Source organism: Balaenoptera physalus (genome assembly GCF_965194825.1).
Source record: "Balaenoptera physalus genome assembly, chromosome: 6".
Lineage (NCBI taxonomy): Eukaryota > Metazoa > Chordata > Mammalia > Artiodactyla > Balaenopteridae > Balaenoptera > Balaenoptera physalus.
The window spans coordinates 66,681,791-66,706,758 of record NC_138885.1 but is presented as its reverse complement, the minus strand read 5'-3'; the positions used below and the strand labels follow the sequence as shown (position 1 = coordinate 66,706,758).

Below are 24,968 nucleotides of genomic sequence, written 5' to 3'. Positions count from 1 at the left end.
CCCCTGGCATGCAAATAACTCAATTGCCTACCCGACCTTGAGCCATCAGGAGCTCCCTCTCACTTCTTTTCTAAAAGCAAAATAAAACACAAATAACCCGCCCCTGCAGCACCTTCTAACTACTGCCTTTGCCCCTCCTATGAAACTACTAAAGTCTATTATAGTTTCTATTTCCTTTCTCAACCTCTTAGCAGGTGAAGATAAAGGTGGATACCATCTCTACCTCTGGGAACCCAGGATGGAGAAATACAAAGGCAATCCTGAAGCATGAATACGCTCACACTACTTTGACATCTAATTGTCCAAACTGGAGTTCTCTCAACTCTAAGGACGGTGTGTGGAGCTTTACAGTGGGGTGCATGGGAGAAAGTATAGGTTCCCAAAGTCAAGGCTGAGACAGAGCAGCAGACCTGCCCATCAACGCTGTAAAACGCCTACTAGTGAGAAAACGCCAATTGCTTTTCCTCTCTTCATTCCTACAGAACGTTACTTTTAGGTTTTTGTCTTAGTTCTTCCACTAGATTGTAAATCCTTTTCAGGGTATAAGGCTTCAGCATCTACTGTTGCTAGCAGTATTTTTAATGAAAACCACATAAGTGCCACTTCATAATTTTAAAACATGGTAACACCAAAAGTGTTCCAAGCGACGACCAATTTTGATTAACTCCAAAAATATAAGCCTCCCAATTGCGTCCCTAAAAAGGTTGGGTTATAATTGGGCTTCTTAAGATACTAAGACTTTATGAAAAGAAATGTCAATTTCTTTTGGACTGGTATAGAATACAGTTACAGTTGTGTAACTTCATTTATCTTGGTCTTCTCCCCAAATGTATGTGGTGTAAACGTGGTTTCTCGGATAAGTCTAGAGCAAGAGTCAGCAAACTTACCATAAAACATTTCAGGCTTTGTGGGCCACTATGTCACATGCTTTCTTTTTTTAAAAACTCTCTAAAAATGTAAAAAACCATACTTAGTTCATGTGTCATATGAATAGAGGCTGCAGCAGAATCAGGTCCCCAGGCTGTAGTTTGCCAACCCTGGTCTAAAGAATCGGGTACGAGAACTTTCGAACCATGCTTTTTTTGTCTTTTGATTCTCTCAGTTCTGGAACAGGTCTCAAGGCACAGCGTGCCTGTAATAAATATCCGAACGGTTGATAAAAGCAAGCCAGGTATTGTGAAATCGCTGTTGGTTTTTGGGTTGGCAAATGGTCAAAGAAAAGAAAACAACATTGTAAAACTTCACGGGCCCGTATTTTCTATCTGGTGATGTAGCCGTCTTAGCTGATTCTGATTCACAGCTATCAGGCGTATCACCAAGCCAGGCCCTGTTCAAAAGAGCTGGCCCTTGACTGTCAGAAACTTAAGCCAAAGTGTGTGTGTGCAGGTGGGGGGGGGGGGGGGGGGGGGGCCTCTCGAAAAGGCAGAAATGGTCTTTTGTTTCAATAGGAGGAAAAAATTAGGACTCAGTGCAGTAAGATTGAGTATCAAAGATTTTTAAAAAAGCAGACAAGCTAGAACAAAATGTTTTATTATTAAAATAAAAAACTTTGTATAAAAGCATAACAGATCAAATGCTCTATTTACATTGATTGATTCAAGGTCCAATTATGCACCAAACGCTGCACGGGCACAGCTACGGGCTGCAGACGCAAAGCAAAATGAACACACACACACTTAGATTCTACCTCTAGCGAACGATTTGATTCATGCCGAAACAGGGGGAGGGAGAGACGACACATGGACTCTGCCCAGAAACTAAACTGGCAGAGATGTCAAGTTAGCAAACTGTTGAAAGTCACCCTTCTCCAAAAAGGCACTTCTCAGTGTTATAAAAGTGCTTCAAACCTGAATGTGAACCCTGTGCCTGGCTTATAATTTCTTCAAGAAAGTAAAAACTGCAAAGAATTGTAGCTGAGTCTAAGTATCAATGTTCCATGCAACATAAGCAAGAATTTATTTGAAATACCTTACGTTATGAACTGAAATAAACGTGGCAAACTACAATTATCCTGAAGTTTTATTCCATGAATTCAAATCGGCCTACTACTGAAGGCTCGCTCCCCGTCCCGATTCCCCAGGATGGCTTTTCTACAATGATTTCAAGCATAGCACTGCACGAGAACCTCTGGGTCGTGACCGTGTGGGCCGGATGCACTTGGTGGAAGAAATCAGCAGCAACTAAGCCTCAACTGTGACAACTTGAATAATAAGCACAATACATGGAATCTTCTCCTCCACAGGCCTCCACCGTGAGGCCTCCACAGTCATATACTCCACTTGCCAACAATCACCTAATTTTTCCACATGGTTTTAAGACTTTTGTGCCTTGATTCTGTTAAAAATGTCAGCGAACGCTAAATCAGACCCAGTGTTTTCACGTAAGCAAGTTAGAGGGCTAGTCTCTGGAAATCGAGCGATGTAGTTAGTTAACACTACTACTGCGTTTCTAAGTGCTTGGTTTTATGGGTGGATTCCAGGGCTATTTCAACACCAATTAAATCAAACATGCTTTCATAAAATTGTCATTTAAAAAGGATTCTGAAACTAAATGATGGAAGAGAACCACTGGAAATAAGAGGGGGATGGCATGGGATGAGGGGTGGGGGGAAATGCAAAGGAGAAACTGCAGGAGGGCAGAGTACAGCTGGCACTAACACCCCCCTGACGCCCAGACATGCAGGCATGTCTAATGAGGTTAACTTGATTTGCCTATAAGACAGACTGATCATCAGAATTCTTAAACTCGGGTTTCAATCACATGACAAAATTGAAAACTTTAAAACAAGGAAGATTTGTGAAGTGGAAGGCAGGTAGTGGATCTTCCAATTATTATGCTTGCATTTCAAACTCCTGTTTTAGACTGAAAGAGAAGAGGGAACATGTCAGGATATGGTTTTCGGCCTAAGAATTCTCTTCTGAAAACTAATTCCAAAAGACACGCACCCCATTGTTGATAGCAGCACTATTTACAATAGCCAAGACACAGAAGCAACTTAAGTGTCCATCGACAGAGGAATGGATAAAGAAGATGTGGTACATATATACAATGGAATATTACTCAGCCATTAAAAAGAATGAAATAATGCCATTTGTACCAACAGGGATGGAGCTGGAGATTACCATACTAAGTGAAATAAGATAGAGCAAGACAAATACCATATGATATCACTTATATGTGGAATCTAAAATATGATACAAATGAAAACTTGTTTACAAAACAAAAACAGACTGACAGACATAGAAAACAAACTTATGGTTACCAAAGGGGAAGGAAGTTGAGGGGATGATAAATCAGAAGTCTGGGATTAACAGATACAAACTACTATATATAAAATAGATAACCAACAAGGTCCTACTGTATAGCACAGGGAACTAAACTCAGTATCTTGTAATAAACCATAATGGAAAAGAATATGAAAAAAATATATATATATATGTATAACTGAATCACTTTGCTGTATACTTGAAACACAACATTGTAAATCAACTATACTTCAATTTTAAAAAAGTTAAAAAATAATAATCTGCTGAGCCTAATTCACTCTTTTAAACGTTTCTATCGAGTTATAACACATCTTAAGTGTACAGCTTGAATTTTACACACACACGCCCACGAGGGTCACCACCACCCAGATGAAGATATAAAATGTTTCCAAAGCTCCCCGACTCCCCATGTGCCCCTTTCTAGTTAATACCTGCACCCTCCTGCCCTCCATAAGACCACTATTCTGACTTCTACCATCTTTTTATTAAGATACAAAAATGAATGTCAGATTTGGGTGTGGAAGAGGGAAAAACCAGCCCTACCTTTTCAAGTAAGCATGCACATTCCCGAAGCCGTGGTACTTGGCTAAGTACACGAGCACCCCAGTTGCACACCGCCCGTCTCTCTGCCGACAGAAGCTGCAGTTGCAGATCCCGCGACACGGTGGGCAGTGCCAGTTCTGAATAAGCATGAAAAGGCACCATTAAGTTAAACCTCACACCGCCGCTTACTTATCTACTCCTGTTTAACCTTTAAGGTGGGCATGATCAATTGCATTCAGATCTTTTTCTTTTTAATTATTAAAAAACTCGTAACGTGGTTAACATCCGTTAGTCATGCACCACGTTCCCTTAGGAAATCCCATGGAAAAAGTTCCACAGCCACTAGCAGGGCTAAGTGGAGAACGGACTTCCCCGAATGGCCGGGTTGGGAGCTCTCCAGAAGGGCTCACAGCTATCTAGCACCAACACTCTGAATTCATCTGCCTTCCCCGAAATGAATGTCCCACGACACTAAGGGTTCAATCTCTTTCTGGCCCTATCAGCTCACGGCAGACTCTCGAGCCCACAGGACCACCCCTTCAAGGCACCTACTGGGTCTAGCAGAGCATCCCTGACTTCTTCACCATAACGGTTTCGAAGGCAGGGCCCGCAGAACTGGCCTCGAACGCCCCAGCACTCTGGGTTTCTGCAGTTTGTCTTGGTATCCATAGTTTTCTGGCGGCACTGATGACAAGTCGATCCCTGCGAACAATAAGCAAATAAGAACCAAAAACAAAAACACTGCTTTTTGTAGACAAAATACTTAAAAGAATGTCCTTCTTTGGGAATACCCTGGCGGTCCAGTGGTTAGGACTCCACGCTTTCACTGCAGAGGGCAAGCCGCACAGCCAAAAAGAGGATGAATTTGACTACAAAAAAAAATTGAAAGGAAAAAAAAAAAGAATGTCCTTCTTTGTGGGTAGAGTCTGATATTTTCTCTTTGAATTCTAGTTCACATCTATATACACATGTATACAAAAGGACATGAAAAGTATCTCAAGCATGGTGATTTCATTCATCTGGCAGACTCAATACCTTATGTTATCAAAACTACATCAAGAAAAGATCTGTTTATCTTTAGCACACCACCATATCCCCAGCACCTATCCATGTAGGCACACGTTAATAAATACTTAGGTTGAATGAATCAATTTCTAAATTAAGAGAAAAGATTTAATGCTACTGAAGACTTACTAAGCAACTACTACTACTGCAAACTTACTAAGAAAGCTAAATCCCAAGGATGCTACAAAACTCTCTTTTCTTACATGAAAAAAACACACAGGCACACATCCCATATGCTAAGACTGTTAGAACATTAGCAAAATGTCTCTCTCACAGACGTGTACATTTCCAGACATCATTTAGAGGCTCTGACCAATGAACGGTTATAGATCTTCTCTCGAGAGTTGTTGCAGATGTTGTCCAATTCTTCCTCCGTGACTTCGTCCACTGGGCGAATTACATGGGGAAGGGTCATGGATCCGGGGCGACGACTTCGGGGCATGTCATCTTCCTGCATAATGAGAAACATGGAACAGAGTGGCCTTCCTGGCTCTCGCCAGCTCTGAATCTCAAGATACTCGCTTTGTCATTTCTTCAGAGAATTCAACCTGGAAATCATTCTTAGAGCTTACAGAGAAGGGGCGAATCCTAAGTTTACTAAGGATCATGGGACAACATCATGGAAATGACTCCTACAATTAAGAAAAGCCCAAGATAATTTTGATTCTCTTGCCTGCTACCAAGAACCATCAAAATAAGCTGATGTGACCTTAACCGTTCTGGAGTGTTTTGAGACGAACATTGAATACAGACCATCGGTGTTGAGGGTGTGTGTGCTCCCGTGCTGTGTCCATGATCCTGGGCCCACAGAACATGACAAACAGAAGAGAAAGCATAAAAGCGGAGAACTCACGTTCATGTAGCCGGCCATGGGCTTCCTCTTTCTCACCAACATGTACTTATCCGCCTCCTCCTCCTCCTCCTCCTCCTCCTCCTCCTCCTCCTCCATGGGCAGGGCACTGTGCGACCCAAGGACCCGAGACCTTGACCTGGTGAGAGGACGAGCTCTCCGCTCAGGGTTTCTCCTGCAGGCGACACCTGGGAAGGTGCGCCTTCGGGGTGTCTTTGGACGCTGAACAAAACACAGAGGATTGGAGCCGTTTATTCCAGAATGAGAAGGGGCACCTTCTCCTGAACCAGGTTTTCCTTTAAGTAAACGGAGTACTCCACTTTCTAATTTCCTTCATCCTCTCTGTAATGCATGGAAAATGAGCCCAGAAATGATACAGCCATTGTAATTTGGCTTTTGTTAACACCAAACCTGGTTTCTCTCAAACTGAGGGATGATCTATTTATTCTTTCCTCAATAAAGGTGTAAGAAAGAATCTCGTTCTCCAAAAAAAAAACCTTTTCTGCAACATCTCTTGAGCCCTGAAGCATAGTCACTGTTCCTATTCTGCCCAAGAGAGAAATGCATGCATGCTTTTCCTTGCTCTATTCTTGCTCCCGGAGAGGTGGGAAAGGAAATCTTTTATTTTGTACCACACCAGACACAACCAGATTCCCCTGAGTTGCACCAGCTTAGTTTCCTCAGAATATAATCACATATATTAGGCCATGACTTGGTTAACAAATTGTTTTTTCTTTCTTTTTTTTCATTCTCAGATTTTAAAAACATCAATTACCATGTAGGAGGGATCTGCCAATGCTGGGGATACAGAAGAAAACAATTTTCGATCTTTATTTCCTACCCCTGAGGGTCTTAGGTTTACTTGGGTGGGAGGAAGAGAAACAACCAATCAAAAGAGGTTTGAGGAACTTCCCTGGCGGTCCAGTGGTGAAGACTCCGTGCTTCCACTGCAGGGGGCGCGGGTTCGATCTCTGGTCCGGGAACTAGGATCCCACGTGCCACGTGGGTGGCCAAGGAAAACGGAGGGGGGTGGGGTTTGAGTCCCACAGGAGCTGGGCGTGGGGGGGCAGGGGCACCCCTGGCCCAGGGTGCAAGGAAGAGGTCCCAGAGATCTGTCAGAAGCTTTCCTCTATCACCTCTAAGTCTGTCTACAAGACCACATGAAATAACGAAATTGGACTTTAAAATCAGACCTGCCCAAAACAGTACCATACAAACAAGGATTTGTACTTACTGAACTGGAGCCTGGCAGGGAACGCCTTCCAGGGAAGGAGCCAGGGAAGCTTTCTAATTCTGACATTAGTTTTGCAAGCTAAAAAGGGAGGAAATTAAACAGAAGTTATTGGTTCATAATAACTACTGAAAACAAGTAAATTCTGGAAATCACAATAGCACGTTTCAAAGAGTTTCTGATTTCCCCTATACATCTACCAAGACTTTAATAGATTAAAAAAAGAAAAGTCAGTTTAGGGAAAGAAACACGTTTTAAAACATACGTTATAAAGATTTCAGAGCTACAAGGAAAATAATTCTTATGACAAAGATATAAGCAACAAGTGGCTTAGAGAAAAGCTGGGAAGGAAGGGTGAGTTCTAATACATTCAAAGTCAGATACCTACCATTGCTTTGTTTTGCTTTATATTTAAAGCCCTTTTCTCCAAAAAATTCATGCCACTTTCATCTTCTGAATCAGAATTGCAATCCGTCACAGAATTCTCTGAGGGTTCGGGGGGCGCTGCTCTCTCGTTGGCTGCTCCCCTGGTGTTTCGAGTTGGAAACTTCATGGCCACCCGGAGAGGTCCGGAACTTCTGCACTGACTGCGGGTCCGACAGCCCGCGTGGTCTGCCTGCAGCCTCTAGTCAATCAGAACGAGTGAGGCATTAATGACTTGCTGATTGTTGCACAGTCTGCAAGAGTATGACTACAAAATATGCCTTTGGAACAAAAAAAGCTTGCAGCAAATACATTTGCACTGAACACTTTAATTGTCAAGTTTAATTGACAGCTCTGGGTAACAAAATCAGGAATTACAAATAAATACAACAACCTGAGTGTAGTTTAACTCGGGGAGCCTACCTGAGACATTGTTATAAGCCACCTTCACAGTCCCTAGGCCAGTGGTTCCGAGCCATTTTTTTTTAATGTGAAAATCCCAGCTCCCTTTTTCATTTCTTTAAAAATAGAATCTTTATGCATTTTTAAAAGAATTCCCCTAGGAGTAAATATGTGTGCTCTCATAAATACGATTTCAGTGCTTATGGCAATACTAAACTTTATTAAAAGATGTCTCAATGCTCTGATCTACATTTTTAAAAAACTAGCAAAATATATATAACATAACATAAAATTTATCACTTGAACCATTTTTAAGTGTACAGTTCAATGACATTAAATACATTCATTGTTCTGCAACCACCACCGCCATCTATCTCCAGAACTTTTTCATCTTCACAAACCGAAACTCCATACTCATTAAACAATTACTCCCCACTCGCCTCCCCCTCAGCCCCTGGCAACCACCATTCTACTTTCTGTCTCTCTGAGATCTGACTACCTCCATCTCTTATCCACTTTTTGTAAGCCTAAAAGTTTTAAAATCTCAGATTCCAAAAGTAATATGTTTCCATCATTTAAAATGTATGAAAATTAGCCACTGGGGAAATGCAAATCAGAATCACAAGACATCACTTCCCACCCACTAGTAGAGCCAAATCAATAAGTACAGCAAGGATGTGGAGAAACTGGAACCCACACACACACTCTGGTAGGACTGTAAAATGGTGCCACCACTTTGGAAAACAGTCTGGCGGTTCCTCAAAAGGTTAACCACATGGACTATATGACTCAGCAATTCTACTCCTACTGAAGAGTATATGTCCACACAAAAACCTGTACACACATGTTCATAGCAGGATCATTCCTAACAGCCAAAAGGTGCCAACAACCCAAACATCCATCAACTGATGAATGGATAAATAAAATGTGGTATATTCACACAATGGAATATTATTCAGCAATAAAAAGATATGAAGTACTGGCACATGGAAGAACCTTGAAAACATTATGTTAAGTGAAACAAGCCAGTCACAAAAGACCACATATTGTAGGGTTCCATTTATAGGAAATGCCCAGAATAGGCAAATCTATGAGAGAAAATAGATTAACGGTTGCCAGGAACTGAGGATATTGGGAAAGGATGCAAAGTGACTGCTGACGGGTACAGGGTTTCTTTCTGGGGTGATGAAAATATTCTGAAATTGACTGTGGTGATGGCTGAAAACAAACAAAAAAAGAGAGAAGAAAAAAATGCCACCCATAAAGTCCCAGAAACGGAAGATCCATTTTTTAACATTCCAAAATCCCCACCGTTTTTTGTACTCTTCATATATTTTTAGTGTGCATGGGTTGAAAGATATAAAATGACAAGACTTTTATCAGTTCTTAAGCCTTTTAATCAATTGGCATTTTATCAATCGCAACAAATAGCATCTACAAAGAACTGAAACATTGCCCAGAAATGATTCAGGCTATAGACAATGTTGGGTGACATCCAGATTCGCAGATCAGCCCCTGCCAATAACTCCAATACATATTGATTTAGACCAACATCACCTCTTAGAGGAAATATTACATCATCATGAAGTTAGACAGTGATAAACACTCGCTGGGCAGGCGTTCTCACTCATGTCAGTGCCGCCCAAGCGTGGTCCCAGGCAGTGGACCCGCGTCAGACCACAATGAGCTAAAGAGCACGCACCCGACTGCAAATCAACAGTTTGTCGAGAAAGTCTTGCTAACAGAAAAACGTGTGCAGAAGTAACCAGCATGCTCGGGGAGAGTAGGACCGAAGCGCATCAGCGGCAGCAGTGTCCTGAGCAGGTCAACAGAGGCCAAAGGTAAGACAGCATGCACAGGAAAAGCCAACAAAGGAGCAAAAGCGGAAGCAGGCAGGGCCCTAATTGTCATTACCTGCACTTGAGCTCCTGCATGGGAGTTATCACAGGCTTTCCAGATGCAGGCACAGATCCACTACGGGAACCGACATTTACTGAAGGCCTACTCTACGTCAGGCCCTGGGCTGGGCACCTGAACTTAAATGTGAATGTAGCTCATCTTGAGGACACGTGTGCTTCCTCTGATTAGGCTGGATTTCTGTAGCAACAGAAATCTGCAGGTGGGCCAATTCTATCTTACCAGTTTCCAAGATTTTCAGCGACTACAAAAATGGTCAAGCTTTACAAGTAGAACTACATGAGTGAAAAACTGCTTCAAGACATGAAGAAGATACTCTTAAAACTTTTTAAAAGATCAACAGAATCTTCTGGCATGACTAAAACGAAAATCGTAAGGAAAAAAAAAACTTTTTAAGCAAGTATGTCATGCCTCCAAATGTACCTTATTTCTTGATATTGGTGAAATTCTCAAACTCACCATTCCATCCTGTATCTCACTCTCTGAGAAACCGCAAAACGATTCATCATCAGAGTCGGCATGAAAAATACTGGCCAGTTCGTTAGGGACATGTGGCCTTGGTTTCTGTGAAGGTCCACAGTGGTCTAACACATCGTGCACCTCACTTTCTGAAAAGCCGCAGAAAGATCCATTGTCAGAGTCCTCATAAAAAACATTTGCCAGTTCTTCACTGATATCTGACCTGAATTTAGGTTTCTGTAAAATAAATAAATAAATGTGGTTGTGCATTTTTTTTTTTTTCCTTTTTCAAGAACCAATTTTCCATAAACCGTGCAGAGAGCAAATCGCATTTACAAGTGCACTACAAGAGAATAGCTTTCGTCACAAAGAAAAATGGTTCAGAGGTTTACAAAATGATTTCTGAGCTGTTATGGCAAATCATCAGGCATGTTAGGTTAGGCGACATTTCAAAAGGACAGAATAAGTAGCTAATCTACCTCCAACAATTACTACCTAGAACCACAGCAAAAAAAAAGTGAAATGAAATTACAGTGCACACTGTATTTTCGTCACGGCTGTACAGAAATGTAGGCAAAAAGCAAGCAGTTTTAATCACGCACAAAGCATGTGAGGCATTTTGAGCACGGCAGGCTCCATTCTGTTTATTCTCAGGCGGCACTTACTGTGTTTGCAAAATTATCAGAAGCAAAGCTGTCACAACTGTCATCAGAGGATGACGAGGTTTCCATGGAAATCAACTTCACATATCTGAATTTCTTGAAGTTCTTCTTTGCTCTGCGATCCTTTTGCTGCAAACAGAAATGGCAACACTATTAAATGGGATGCTTACCGCACAATCTAATGAAAGATATCATTTTTGAGTTGAGTAGGTTCAAACAGCAGAGGAGATATGTCCATTTCTTATACCCTACACAGAAAAAGGAGGGTTTGCAACTGCTACAAAAATTTTTTCAAAACCAGGTAAAATCCTAAAAAGAGATCTCTTTGAAGGAACATTATAATGACAACTATCAATTTATTCAAATATCTGTAGAGCTACCCCTTTACCCACCTTAAGAGCCCCCAACTCTTAGCATTATTATACTGAGCTCCCAAGGCATTAAAAGCTAAACTCCTAAAATCTGCCCTTAAGAAAAAAAAAAAAAAATTAAACTGTACTTCAAAAGTACAAAATGGTAGAGTGATTTCTCTCCCTCAGCCAAAATCGAGCTAATGAGATCTTTCTGTGTAAGCTTTGGGCTCTGTACTGTGATGCTAATTTCCCAAACTGTAAAAACTGGGCAGCACCTCTACTTCGAGATGGCAGGCTTTCAAACAGGCCTTGTGCCAATCAGGAGGGGTAGAGTGATTTCAGCACAAGTCCTTACAAATCAAATATATCGACCCAGTGAACAAATGTACAGGAGCCAAGTTAAAGGTCAAACAGTCCTCCAAACCCAGGTAGAATGCCTGATTCCACTTCAGGGCTCTATTAGGCTGGCCAGACATTCAGCTCTTTCTGCAATCCCCTTGCTGCACAAGTCTTAAGTTTTTAGAAGTCCTTTCATAAGACACAAATGGCCTGTGGATATGAAAATGCAGCCTTCATTCATGAACACTGAATAGCCTGGCAAAGCTCATCAGAACATGCAACTGGCATCTACCTCATGTAAAAAGATAGCAGTTTCTACCGTTTCTTAATATTTAATGAGATTTCTTAAATGTTGTATTAGCAGTTCCTATATTTTTCTCTTCTGAAGTATAGCCATGGAGCAACAGAAGTTTCTCCTTACACTGAAAACTTTTGAAAAGGCAAGCTCTGCTAGGGGTCCCACAAAAATAATGCCAAGATGTGAGGTGTCGGGTGAACAGAACATTCTGACCTTCCTTCTACACTTAACATTATGCATTTCTCTTGCAAATAAAATTATTTTCATGATGATGGGACCCAACCACCCAGTGTTCCTCAACAGACTCCATTCAATCATCTTAGGAAGTTTTAGTCTTTTGTCCTTTTAGAAAGGCAGGAAAATGTGATAATAGGTAGAGGTACTACCTATTAAAGGAGATCTCAGAAATTCCCCATTTTCCAGATGAGCAAATTAAAGGCTCCAGGGAGGAGAAACAGATTGCCCAAGATCACAGGGCTGGAAGGAGTCTGCAGTCTCCTAAAACAGCAATGCTCCTTGCACTACTGCAGGAATTATCACCATTCACTCATCAATATACCTGCCAGCAGTCACGCCCAAGACAGCCTCAAGGGAGGCATTCTATTGGAAGCTCGCAGGGAAATACCTGCTGAGCTTTAACTAGTCACCACATGCCAAGAGTTAGTTATCAGGCAAATGTATACCTGGAGGAAAAGACCTAGAAAGAAGCAAGGCAAATGATCATGGTTGAGATGGACTTTCTTGGCAAACAGGTAATAACTAACACCACTTAATAGGTGTTTTTTTGTGCCAGGCACTAAGTACGCTTTCACATTAATCCCTTGCAACAAAGGTGGAAACTGAGGCTCAGAGCGGTGAAAGGAACTATTCAAGTCCCACGATGGCCCAAATTTGAACCCAGGCACGTCAGAGTCCAAGTCCAGCTACACACTTCTTTCGTCTTTCTTCATGCCGAAAGCCATTCAGGAGAGCTGTCTCTGAAACCACGCCCCCAACACGCCCTCTCCCACCCACCCCCAGGGAATCCCAGCCTCCCCACGTGGGTCCCTTACCCATGATATTTATTTTAAGGGTGTCACTCTCTTCCTTTTCACCCAACCCCCACCCTCTAACCTCTTCTGGGGCAGACCCTCCGTTCCGGTTTCCGTTAGAGCAGAAAGTAACGTTCCATCAGGGCTACGTCCTGCTGCTGAGAATATGGTTGGGGGTTGGGGAAGGGAGTGGGAAATGAGCAAACGGTCGGCGAACCGTTCAGACCAAGTCCTTCCGCTGCACTAAATCACCGCCTGGGACTGGAAATGCCCCCTCAAGTGTGCGCAACCCAAGTTCTAAAGAGACCGATTTGCAAGACCTTTAAACTCCAAACTCCAAACCCTCAGTGGTTAGAAGCGCCTGCCGGCATGGTTGATGCAAAAGCGGGAGGGAAGCGCGCCCAAGGACCCCCAGTGCGCGCGGGGCTGCGCGCGGGAAAGGGCCTGGAGGCTGCAGGACGGCGCTCCCCTCCGCGCCCCGCGGGCAGGGCTCCGGACAGCGGACACAATGGGCCGCCCCGGCCAGCCCCCAGCGCACGTGCACCTCGGGCGCACGTGGCCTCGAGCTCCCCCGGGCTGCCAACCATCCTGCAAACATCTCAAATCTCCGGACCGCCCGCGCGCCGGGTGCACACGCCCGTCGGGGACAGCCCCTAGTCCCCGAACTACCCCCAAGTGCACAAAATCTGGGGCTTGCCTCAACGGGCGCCGCCCAGGACGGCCACCAGTTGATAAGGGCACTCCGCCGCGGAGTTGGAGGGGGTCCGCCCGTGCCCAACACCCACCGCGCCAATCCCGCGCCTTCGCCCGTCCAGCCTCACCGGCACGCGGCGAGAGTCCATGCTGGCGGCTGGCGCTCGGAGCGCTGAGAGCTGAGCAGCCGCGCGCGCCGCCGTCCCACCACGCAGGAGCCGGAGCTCGAGCCGCGCGGGCGGGCGGGCGGGGCGCTCAGAGCCTGGGCCGGAGGGGCGGGGCGCGGCAGGCTTTCCCGCGTTGGGGCGCAGGTCCTGCCAGCTGTGGTAACGGCCCACCCGCGCGAGAGACCCACTCGGCCCCGGGAAAAAAAGCGGTCCCCCCAGATACCCTGAAGTCCTGTGATAGCCATGCAGTCCCCTAAAATCCTCCTTGGAAATGTGGTGCCTTGGGAGCTCCAGGACCACTCTCTTTACATAGCTGCACGGTCCCGAGCGAATGGCGCGAAAATGGGTCGTATTGCCCCGGGGGTTAGCAGACTGATTTGCATGAATTCCGGGGCTGGGAGAGGAAAAGTGGAGATGGGAGTAATGGAGAGCTGCGCCGGCCTCTGCATTTAGCACTTTCCCTGCGGTGTGCGGTTTACGTTATATAAAATAAAAATCGAAGAATGAAGCACGAACTCCGTTTATCAGCCCAGGCACTGTCCCTAGATGTAGCACCTCTTATCTGGTAACCGCAACATTATCTGAAGCAATAAAATGAGTTAAATCCTGATCTTTCTTTCCAGAAAGCACGGGAAGTTGTTTTATATGACTTGTGGTTTTGAAATGAGAAAGGGCTGCTGTTAGTTAAGACTTATCTATGGGATAATAAAGTATAGAAATTATAGAAGAATGGAAGCTAAACACTGTGTTAATGTGGTTTGGAGTTAACGTTCTTCCGTCAAAATTTAGAATTACCTAAGTCAGAATGAGCGTGAGATTTTTCATTGCCCTTTGAAACGAACCTGACATTACGACGAAATACAGTGTGAGCTTTAAAAAAAACTTTTTTGTAGAGAACAGGGGGAAAAGTTGCTTTTAGAAGAAAAAGTAAAATAAATTGTGTTGCTTTAAAAGATCTTAACTATAATCTTACGTTTAAAACAAGTGCTTTAAATGAAGCATTCGCTTTCTCCTTCAAAACATCTCTTGGGAATATTCCTTTGCAGGGAGAGAGCATGCATGAACACACTGCGTTCCTCTCTGGGTATATTGAATACAAAAACTTGTGAATAAGCGATGCACGAGAACGTGCATTGGAAGAATCGTTAAGGACTTGATCAGAGTCTTCGAGCCTTTCTACTACACGCCTAATCCCTGGTCACTCTGCCACAGAGCGAGGAACAAAGAACTCACGGTCTGGAAGGTAGGCGCCAGGAGAGATTGTTGGTCTGTCTGGCGAAATTCCTGGCAGTAGCGAGCCCTCAATAAATATTTGTTGAGTAAATAAACGACTGCATGAATGGTGAATGAACTAAAATTGTCGTTAGTGCTGTGTCCTTGGAAATACAATCTTGTGCCACTAAAATTAAACATGAGAATTTGGAACTGTTAAACTACATAAAGTAGGGGAAGATTAAGTCACTTTGCCTATTTGTTCTGATAAGAAAAGTATTAGTCTTCCTGGGGCACCAGAATATAGTTTACATATTTTTTAAGGTTAAGATCACTGGTCTATTAGTCTTTTTAGTAATCAGGAAAATGCAAATTAAAACAGAGATACAGTTTCACTCAGACTGGCAAAAAATTTAAAGCCTGTTAAGACCAGGTGTTGGTAAGGATATGAGGAAATCCCTGAAATGATGTTATTAGTGTAAATGTTTCACTTGGGAGGGCAATTCAGGAATATTTAGCAAAACCACTTCCAGATATATACTCTAAAACAAAGTTTTTCATGCTGCAAGTTAGAACCCATTGGCAAATTGTGAAATCAGTTTAGTGGGTTGCAACTAGCATATTTTCTTCTTTCTTTTTGAAATAGAATTTTAAAAATAAGAGTAGTGTGAGTATTGTTTCCTGAAGCGCTTGTGCCTGTCTGTGTGTATGCTGTATAAAACGCGTACTTCTCATTGTGCTTCACCATCAACAAAGTTTCCAAGATACTGTCCTGGAGAAGGTACATTATGAGGCTTGTACTGATGCTCTCTCTTTTATTCGTTCAGCTGAGGCTTGCCAACACCCATGACACCAGGCACTATTCTGAGAACTGGGACATAAAGCCCAGGAAGTTTACATTCTAGTGGAGCCATGGAAGTAAACAATAAGATAATTTCAGGTGTGATAACTTCCAAGAAGGAAAAAGCAGGATAGAGGGATAGGAAATGAAAAGAAGTACCAATTCAGAAAATAGAAACAGGAAAGGAGGTGTTATCTGATCAGGAACCTGAAAAAAAATAAGGGAGGAAGCCATAGGAAGATGAAGGAAGTGCTGGTGTCAGGCAGAGTGAACAGAAGCCCAGTAAAGGACCATACTGGACTATACAGAAAGCTAGGGAAAGAGAGGGTGAGGGGACAGGTCACATGGGGCTTCCCTGGCCATAGGAAGAGGTTTGGATTTTATATCAGGTATGATAGGAAGGATTCTGATGAAGAAAAGACCCAATCAGACTCCATGGGCTGTGTGAACTATAAACTAAAGGGGGCCAAGAGTGAGACACTTAGGAGCCCCTGGAAGAAAAAATGATGGCTTGGACTAGGGTGATCGTGGGATGGGGGGAAGTGGTCAGATTTTAAGATGTATTATTTTGAAGGTAGAGCTAAGCAGACCAGAGGAGTGGATGGTTAATTCACAGTAGTATTTGTGTATCGTAGTAAAATATTGCCAACAACCTAAATGGCCCTCAGAAGGGAAATGGAGACGTGAACAGTGGTGTATTCATACAATAGAATTTGAAGTGTTCAGAGGAATGGCATAGCTTGCTTGCATCAATGTAGGTAAATCTTAAAGTTGAATGGAAAAGCAGATTGCAAACATTTCTGTAAAGTATACCCCTTATGCAAACTTGAAACACAAAACATACATAAGTTGTGAAAGTATATAAGAACATGTGCAGTTGGAACAGGATAGAGGTTAACTCTGAGGAGGGAAAGATGGAGGAAGGAGGGGAGGGTCAGGTCTTCAACGTATGAAGCAAATATGGCAAAATGTTAAATGTGAGTGGTAGATACATAAGTGTCTTTTATATTTTCACTTTCTGTGGGATTTTTTTGTATCTGAAACATTTTATGATAAAAAACTTAATTTTGAAACATTTGTTATGTCAGTCAAGATATATATGGTAGTGTTAAATATGCAGTCCCTTTATAGGGTCCTATAAATTGGAATACGAGTTAGTCTTGTAATTTTAGCCATCTCATAAAGGTTTTCTGTCACTATGTTAATCATATACGGGTAAATATGTTCATTTTGAACGAAAGACACAAAATGAGTAAGAATGGAAATTCAGTGTGCAGAGATGAGGGCGCAGGCCAGAGCAAAGGTAATAGGTACATACCTGACATTTCATAAGCACACACCTGACATATACAGACAGGATCTGGTACGAGGGCTGTAAATACAGCACATACTCAGTAACTACTTATTACTAGCCAGAATGATTGTAGGAGGAATGTTAAATCTGTAAAACATTCTAAAATACCAGTCTCCTGTTAAAGAGCTTTGAACTCCTCAGGCTATTATGAACTTTCAGGATGGTTGTGTGCTGTCCCATAGCTTTTATTCACTTTGCACAAAGAATTCCATTTCTTATTATTAAGTATGATACTTGACCCTGAGGTTCTGAGCACTAATAACAAGGTGAGCTGAAGTCAACCTTGACCTCTAGATGTTTGGTTTTAGGACAAAGAATGCACCAATTAATAACACGTTATCACTTTTAGATGGATTTCAAAACAAAGCTAATGTCCCAGTAGGTGTGCTGCTCTAGTCCCACACACCTTCCCTTCTTTCAGGCAATGTAACTTGAACCCATGCTGCTCTGTAAACAAGAGACCTTCAATAGGTGCCACACACCCAGGAACAAAGGGCTGGGGAGAGTTGTCACTGTATTTGTGGATACGGGCAGGTTGCACTCTGTCAGGTGACAAATCTTTATTTTAAATAACCCCCTAACTATCGATTTACACGCCCCCTCCCCCCCACCGCCAGCTTCCAGGATGCACAAAGGCAAGAAACCCAAAAGGTCTAAGTTATCCTTCTGCTGGCAGAAGCCACTCTGCAGGAGGGCCCAGCCCATGACCACCCTGGCTCAGTCAGATCCACAAATCCTACTCCTCCAAACCATATTGGTATGTTTGTTTTTAATCATATGTCAACACCATTTTAAGTAGGTCAGTTTGCTGACATCTGACACCTGATGCGAGAATGGAATATGGAAACATGAATGCAAACCTGGCCATTTTTAGGGAGAGGAAATATTTGTTTTTTCATGGATAAGCATTGTCCATTGTGAAATACTTGATTGCTAGTGTTAGAGCACCATTAAACACTGGATGAGATAAAGTCAAGTTTTAATTACTGAATCAGTCGGTCCCAACATTATAGACACTGAATTATAACTACAACCTAACTCTGCCTACATTTTTATGATCCAGACTCCCCTTTAACTTGCTCTCCTTCCATAAACTTTTTAAAAATTTGCACTTAGCAAGGTTTTTGTTTGTTTGTACTCAAGAGTTTTTGGTTTGTTTTTAATTTGATCATCCCCCCACATACACTGGAAACAACTGGAGTGTACCCAAAACAAAGGTGTGAAAATTTTCTGGTTTTTGCTACATAGACAACTTATTATAAACTGTCCTAGTTGTGAATTTTCCAGATCATTGATTTCTTCTTCAGATCTGTTCCTCTTAAACAACTCTGTGGAAAGAGAATTGCTGTAGAGAGAGGAAGTTTAACTGTTAGCTTAAAGGAGACTTCAGGATTGACTGTAGATTGGTTAAAAATGGAAGATATTGGTCAGGGCCCCAAGGAAGAGCCTAATCTGAACATTGATCTGTAGAGTTCAAAACCAGTCCACCAGCAGTCCTTAAAAAGTTAAACAGAGAGGGCTTCCCTGGTGGCGCAGTGGTTAAGAATCCACCTGCCAATGCAGGGGACACAGGTTCGATCCCTGGTCTGGGAAGATCCCACATGCCGTGGAGCACCTAAGCCCATGTGCCACAACTACTGAGCCTGCGCTCTAGAGCCCGTGAGCCACAACTGCTGAGCCCGTGCACCTAGAGCCCATGCTCCGCAGCAGGAGAGGCCACCACAGTGAGAAGCCCGCGCACCGCCACAAGTAGAGAAAGCCCGCACGCAGCAACGAAGACCCAACACGGCCAAAAATTTAAAAAATTAAAAAAAAAAAAAGTTAAACAGAGAATTAGCATATGATCCATCAATTCCACTCCTAGGTATATACCCAAAAGAACTGAAGCAGGGACTCAAAGAGAAACTTGGATACCCATGTTTGTAGCAGTGTTATTAACAATAGCCAGAAGGTGTAAATCATACAAATGTCCATCAAGAGATGGATAGAAAAAAATGTGGTATATACATACAATAGAATGTTAGCCTTAAAAGGAATGAAATTCTGATACATACTACAATATAGATGAACCTAAAAAGCATTATGTTAATTGAAATAAGCCAGACACAAAAGGACAAATATTATATGAAGTACCTAGAGTAGAAAAATTCAGAAACACGAAGTAGAATAGAGGTTACCAGGGACTGGAGGGAAGGAGGGAATTAACGTTTAATGCATGCAGAGTTTCTGTTTGGGAAGATGAAAAAGTTCTGGAAATGGATAGTGCTAATGCTTGCACAACATTGTGAATGCACTTAATGCCACTGAATTGTACACTTTTAAATTGTTAAAGTGGTAAATTTCATGTACGTTTTACCACAATTGAAAAATATATATATAGCAACAACAACAACAGTAGCTCAGCAAAAACCTGGATCCCACAAGGACTCATGGGGTCAGGTTAAAGGTGCCAGGAGTGAGGAGGAAAACCACGTTCCCATCCCACCCTCTCCCAGATTTCTAGACAGAAGAAATTACTGTGGAAAATGTGATAGAATTATTAATAGTCCAAAAAGTCATCATAATTCACAGCTCCTTTTTGCTACAATAGTGTTTCAAGATTGCAATTTTGGGGGAATTTCCTGGCGGTCCATCGGTTAGGACTCGGCGCTTCCACTGCAGGGGGCACAGGTTCGATCCCTGCTTGGGGAACTAAGATCCCACAAGCTGCACAGTGGCGGGGGGGGGGGAAGATTGCAATTTTTTAAAATAAAAATAATTTTCATGATCATGACACATAATATCCATAACTCACAAACATGTCCTCTCTTCATGGGCCACCAGGAAGAAACGAGGAGAAAACACCCAGCACTGTCAGTCTGGCCGGGGTGTACAGAGATCCAGCCTTGGGAGAACCAGCATGCACATCCCTTGGTGAGTGTCACCCAGTGTTAAAGGAAATGACCCTGACGGATACTCAGGCTAGACTGGGAATCTCCCGGACCTATGGATTTTTGGCCCAAAGGGATGTTTTGGAGTAGGACACAATGATTCCACTCAAGTGGTCTTTTAACAGGCTGATGAAACTTGTGCCTCCTGGGGTTGTAACTCAGAATGGACTGCTCCCTTTGGCGTTTATTGAAAGAATTGTAAAAGTGGGCAGTGGGAGAGGAGGTTCTTTTCCTGTCTCAGCAAGACCAGCATCTGCAGCTACAAGTGCCACCAAACATCCTCATTAATGACTGAGGGGACGATGAGGTGGTGTGGGTAGTACTACAGCAAGGAGCTTTGCCGAGTAGGACTACCAGGCAGTGGCGCAGAAAACAGGCACCAACAGGTGCAATACAGACGATTTAATGGCAACCAAGGAGATCACAGGAACCCGTTGGGCTAGAATTGGAAAGGCCTAAGGAGTTTAGGTTGTATGCTGAAAGCAATAGGGTTTTGAGCAAAGGAACAATATAGTAAAATTTGCATTTTAGAAAAATCACTCTGGAAGGATAAAGAATGCACATGAAGGGGACAAGGAAGCTGGATGCTGGGGAAACAAGAAGCTATTCCAGCTATCTAGGACACAGAATGATGAGGGCCTAAATTAATATTGTTCTGGTGGGATTAGAGGGAGGGGTGAGCATAAAACAGGATGTAAGAGATATTTAGGAGGTCAGAGAGAACAAGAATATAACCAGTGGGAGAGGAGCATAAAATGGTAGGATTAAAAAAGAGATTTAGAGTGCTGTCATTAAAAGAAAAAAAATCTCATTGATGTCCTTGAAAAACAAGCCAATGAACTACATTCATAATGCTCTGTAAATTTGGAGATATATTTTGAAAGCTATGTGAAAAATCAAAAACCATGATTATAATTCCAATAATCAAACAGCAGTTAGAAGTAAAAGTGCAACATTGGTCCTCCAGTTGAAATTATATAATTACTAGGGTTATAAAAAAGTATAAGACAGACCCCACATTAGTGTACTTTGCTCTGTCTATAGATATCCACTATGTACCCGGTGCTTTACTAACATATATTAACGTAAAGCAGGAAAATAGGGGATCTGGCTTTCTTGGGGCAAGGCTCATGGTTAGCTGATCTCATCCCTATAATTACTTTAATTCTTAGAAATTTATTTTTTAAATTTCCTCATTAACTAATAGATACTTATATACTTAATATACTTATATACTTTAATACTTTCATACACTTTAAAAAGTAGTTAAATAATAAATATCTAAATAATATATCAGCAGTGTTGATGGTGGTTAAAGGTATCATTTATACCATAGGTTGTTGAATGGCAAGGAAGAATTGTAGCAGAACTAGAGATGAGATGATAGTGCCAGGAGGCTGTGAACTCTTAGACCGAGAAGCACCTTTGATATTGCCCCACGATATTGTCTCTTGATACAGTAGTTATGATTTTAGGAGCTTTATTTTAAAAATTAGGAACAGGATTATGAGTTTCTGACTAGAAAAGTGATATATGAATCATGTTGGTCTGGGGCGTCTTTGAAACTACACAATGGAAAAAGTTATGTGCTTGGCAGGCTCAATAATAATAGCTAAAATGTACTGAGCACTTACTATATGCCAGACATGTACTCATTTAATCCTCACACCAATCCTATAAAGCAGGCTTGGTTCATTCTCTCTATTTTATAGATAAAATACAAAAACTGAGAGAGATTAACTTGCTCAAGGTCATAGAACATGTGGTGAATGGCAGAGCTGCTATTTCAACCCCGACAGAGCCCACACTCTACTGTTATATTGTACCTGACAGCATCTGAATACCCAGCCCCACCTGCTTAAGCATCATGTTTGATACCAGGTGATAATGTTCCCCTGCTCCCAGCCACCACAGATTATAGACACCTGAGATAGGGGCCACTGATCCATAATACCTTAGTGGTCCCATATACATACATTCACATACACAGGTGAATTTAAGCCAGTCACTTTCTTTCTCTTAGCTTAGTTAATACCAAGAGATAACACTGGCCAATGGTGGGATTGGAGGCAAATAAATGATGCTCTGAGTCCACGGCAGACCAAAGATTACCATGAGCCAATGTTATGAGGAAGCAAAAGAGACCAAATGGCCAGTAAGAAAAGAGGGTTGCTTAGGGCAGCAAGAAGAATTATCCAAAACTCAAAAATTTAGAAGCTGTAAAAACTGCCTGTCTTAGTTCTAACAAAGATACCATAGACTGGGTGGCTTAAACAACATTTATTTCTCATAGTTCTGGAGGCTGGGACGTTCACAATCAAGGTGCCAACAGATCTGGTGTCTGGCAAGAGTCTGCTTCCTGATTTGCAGATGGCCCTCTTCTTATATCCTAACAGTGGAGAGCAGAGATAGAGAAGAAAGCTCTCTCATATCTCTTCTCATATCTTCTTCTTCTCATATCTTTTCTTCTAATGGCACTAATCCCATTCATGAGGGCCCCATAACCTAATTCCCTCCCAAAGGCTCCACCTCTAAATACCATCTCACTGGGGATTAAACATCAACATACGAATTACGGGGGATAGGAGCCACAAACATTCAATCCATAACATTGGCTTCATAAGTTCCTAATTGGAAATTGGTAAAGCCTGGTTATTCTAGTTACTGTCTTTCAAAGTAAGAGTCTGAAAGATCTAGTCTAGTTTGTAACCAGAGTTGTGATGGCAATCCCATCTCTAGGATAAGAGCTTGGTCAAGCTGGGTCTGTTTGGACTCCTCTTTTTCAGATTAGAGACTGGAAGGCTGGGTGTGGTATTGTATGGGGATCCTGTGGCTGCTGTAAGAAATTACCACAAACTTTGTGTCTTAAACAACAGAAAGTTATTATCTCAGTTTTTGGAGACCAGAAGTCTGAAATCAAGGTCTCAGCAGGACTGTGCTCCCTCCAGAAGCTCTAGGGGAGGTTCTGTTCCTTGCCTCTTGTAGCTTCTGATTTCTGTCCTCGTTCCTTGGCTTATGGTTGCTCACACCAGTCTCTGCCTCCATCTTTGCATGATCTTCTCCTCTGTGTCTGTGACTCCTCCTCTTGTGTCTCTTATAAGGACACTTGTCATTGGGTTTAGGGCCTACTTGGGTAATCCAGGATGACCTCATCTCAAAATCCTTAACTTAATTACATCTGTAAAGACCCTTTTTCCAAATAAGGTAACATTTACAGTGTTTGGGTACTAGGACAAGGACATAACAATATTTGGGGGGAGGGGGAGCATCACTTCTTTTCCTCCTGAGTTTTCTAATTTATGTTTGATGATTGAAGAAAAAATTATAACATGTCTAATATGGGTCTAAATTTATGTGGTGGAAATATTTAAAACAATTATAAAATGGGAGCATAAAGGGATGTAAAAAGAAATAAAGTTTCTATATACTTCACTTGAACTGTTGAAATGAAAACACAAGCAGATTGTGACAAATTAGGTATAATAAAGTATACCTAGAGCATACTAAAGATGTACAAAGAGACACACTATAAAATATTGTAAATAAGTCAAAATGGAATTCTAAAAAATGTTCAAGTAACATAGGAAAGCAGAAAAAACAAAATGGCAGATTTAAGCCCTGATATATCATTACATTAAATGTAAATGGCTTAGGGGACTTCCCTGGTGGTCCAGTGGTAAAGAATCTGCCTTCCAATGCAGGGGGCGCAGGTTGGAACCCTGGTCGGGGAACTAAGATCCCACATGCCGCGCATACCACAACCACTGAGCCCACGCACCTCAACTAAAGAGCCCATGTGCTGCAAACTATAGAGCCCATGCACTCTGGAGCCTGCACGCCACAACTACAGAGCCCACGCACTCTGGAGCCCACGCACCACAATGAGAGAGAGAAAACCCGCGTGCCACAACTAGAGAGAAGCCCACACACAACAACTAGAGAAGCCCGCATGCTGCAACGAAGATCCCACATGCCACAACTAAGACCTGAAGCAGCCAAAAATAATAAATAAATAAATGTAAATGGCTTAAATAAATCAATTAAAAGACAGATTGGCAGAGTGGATTCTTGAAAAACAACCTAACTCTATGCCGTCTATAAGAAACTTACTTATAATAAATTATCAGATGAAAAAAGATACAGCATGCAAACATTAATAAAAGTAGGAGTGGCTATATTCATATCAGATAAAGGAGACTTCAAAGTAAGTAAAATGAACAAAGATGGAGAAGGACATTGTATAATGATAAATAGGTTAATCCACCAAGAACAGTTCCTAAATGTGGATGCACACAACAATAGAGCTGCAAAATATGAGAAACAAAAGATGATAGAAATGGATGGAGAAATAAACCCATATTATGGTTGGAGATTTCAACACTCCTCATAAAACTAGACAGAAAATCAGCAAGGATATAGAAGAACTCAACACCACCAACAGGACCTAATCAACATTTATATAACACTCCATCCAACTACGGCATAATACACATTCTTTTAAAGTGTTCAGGGACTTCCCTGGTGGTGCAGTGGTTAAGAATCTGCCTGCCAATGCAGGGGACATGGGTTCAAGCCCTGGTCCGGGAAGATCCCACATGCTGCGGAGCAACTAAGCCCGTGTGCCACAACTACTACTGAGCCTGCGCTCTAGAGCCCACGAGCCACAACTACTGAGCCCGTGTGCCACAACTACTGAAGCACGCACACCTAGAGCCTGTGCTCAGCAACAAGAGAAGCCACCACAATGAGAAGCCCGCGCACTACAACAGAGCAGCCCCTGCTCGCCACAACTAGAGAAAGCCCGCACACAGCAACAAAGACCCAACGCAGCCCAATTAATTAATTAATTGATAAAAATAAAGTGTCCAGAGGAAGTATTCCAAGACAGACCATATCCTGGGTCATAAAACAAACCTTAAGAAATTAAAAAGC

The 24,968-nt window shown here is 42.3% G+C and overlaps 1 protein-coding gene across 4 annotated transcripts; it reads right to left on the bottom strand.

The window, feature by feature from the left end:
• Positions 1-1,514: 1,514 nt before the first annotated feature.
• On the bottom strand, positions 1,515-13,781 carry CDCA7 (cell division cycle associated 7). Of its 4 annotated transcripts, none has more exons than XM_082465441.1 (10): positions 13,625-13,781; positions 10,822-10,947; positions 10,157-10,393; positions 7,344-7,580; positions 6,959-7,036; positions 5,728-5,946; positions 5,188-5,325; positions 4,362-4,511; positions 3,810-3,946; positions 1,515-2,862 (listed from the first exon to the last, which is right to left on the bottom strand). In XM_082465441.1, exons 1-10 carry the CDS (start codon positions 13,679-13,681, stop codon positions 2,832-2,834), a joined length of 1,410 nt encoding a protein of 469 aa, XP_082321567.1. In that variant the 5' UTR covers positions 13,682-13,781; the 3' UTR covers positions 1,515-2,831. The 4 variants fall into 4 exon arrangements, with proteins under 4 accessions (XP_082321567.1, XP_082321568.1, XP_082321569.1 ...); XM_082465442.1 differs by having other exon boundaries at positions 13,661-13,781; XM_082465443.1 differs by lacking the exon at positions 10,157-10,393.
• Positions 13,782-24,968: the final 11,187 nt, after the last annotated feature.

What these genes read in the sequence shown, in the direction of transcription:
- CDCA7 (XM_082465441.1), bottom strand. Translation starts at nt 13,681, where the DNA reads ATGGACTCTCGCCGCGTGCCGGTGAGGCTGGACGGGCGAAGGCGCGGG. An exon ending in CCCTGCCAGGCTCCAGTTCA is followed by an intron (nt 5,947 to 6,958) that starts GTAAGTACAAAT and finishes TGTTTTGTTCAG; the next exon opens with CGTCCAAAGACACCCCGAAG. An exon ending in GGGATGCTCTGCTAGACCCA is followed by an intron (nt 3,947 to 4,361) that starts GTAGGTGCCTTG and finishes ATGCTTATTCAG; the next exon opens with AACTGGCACTGCCCACCGTG.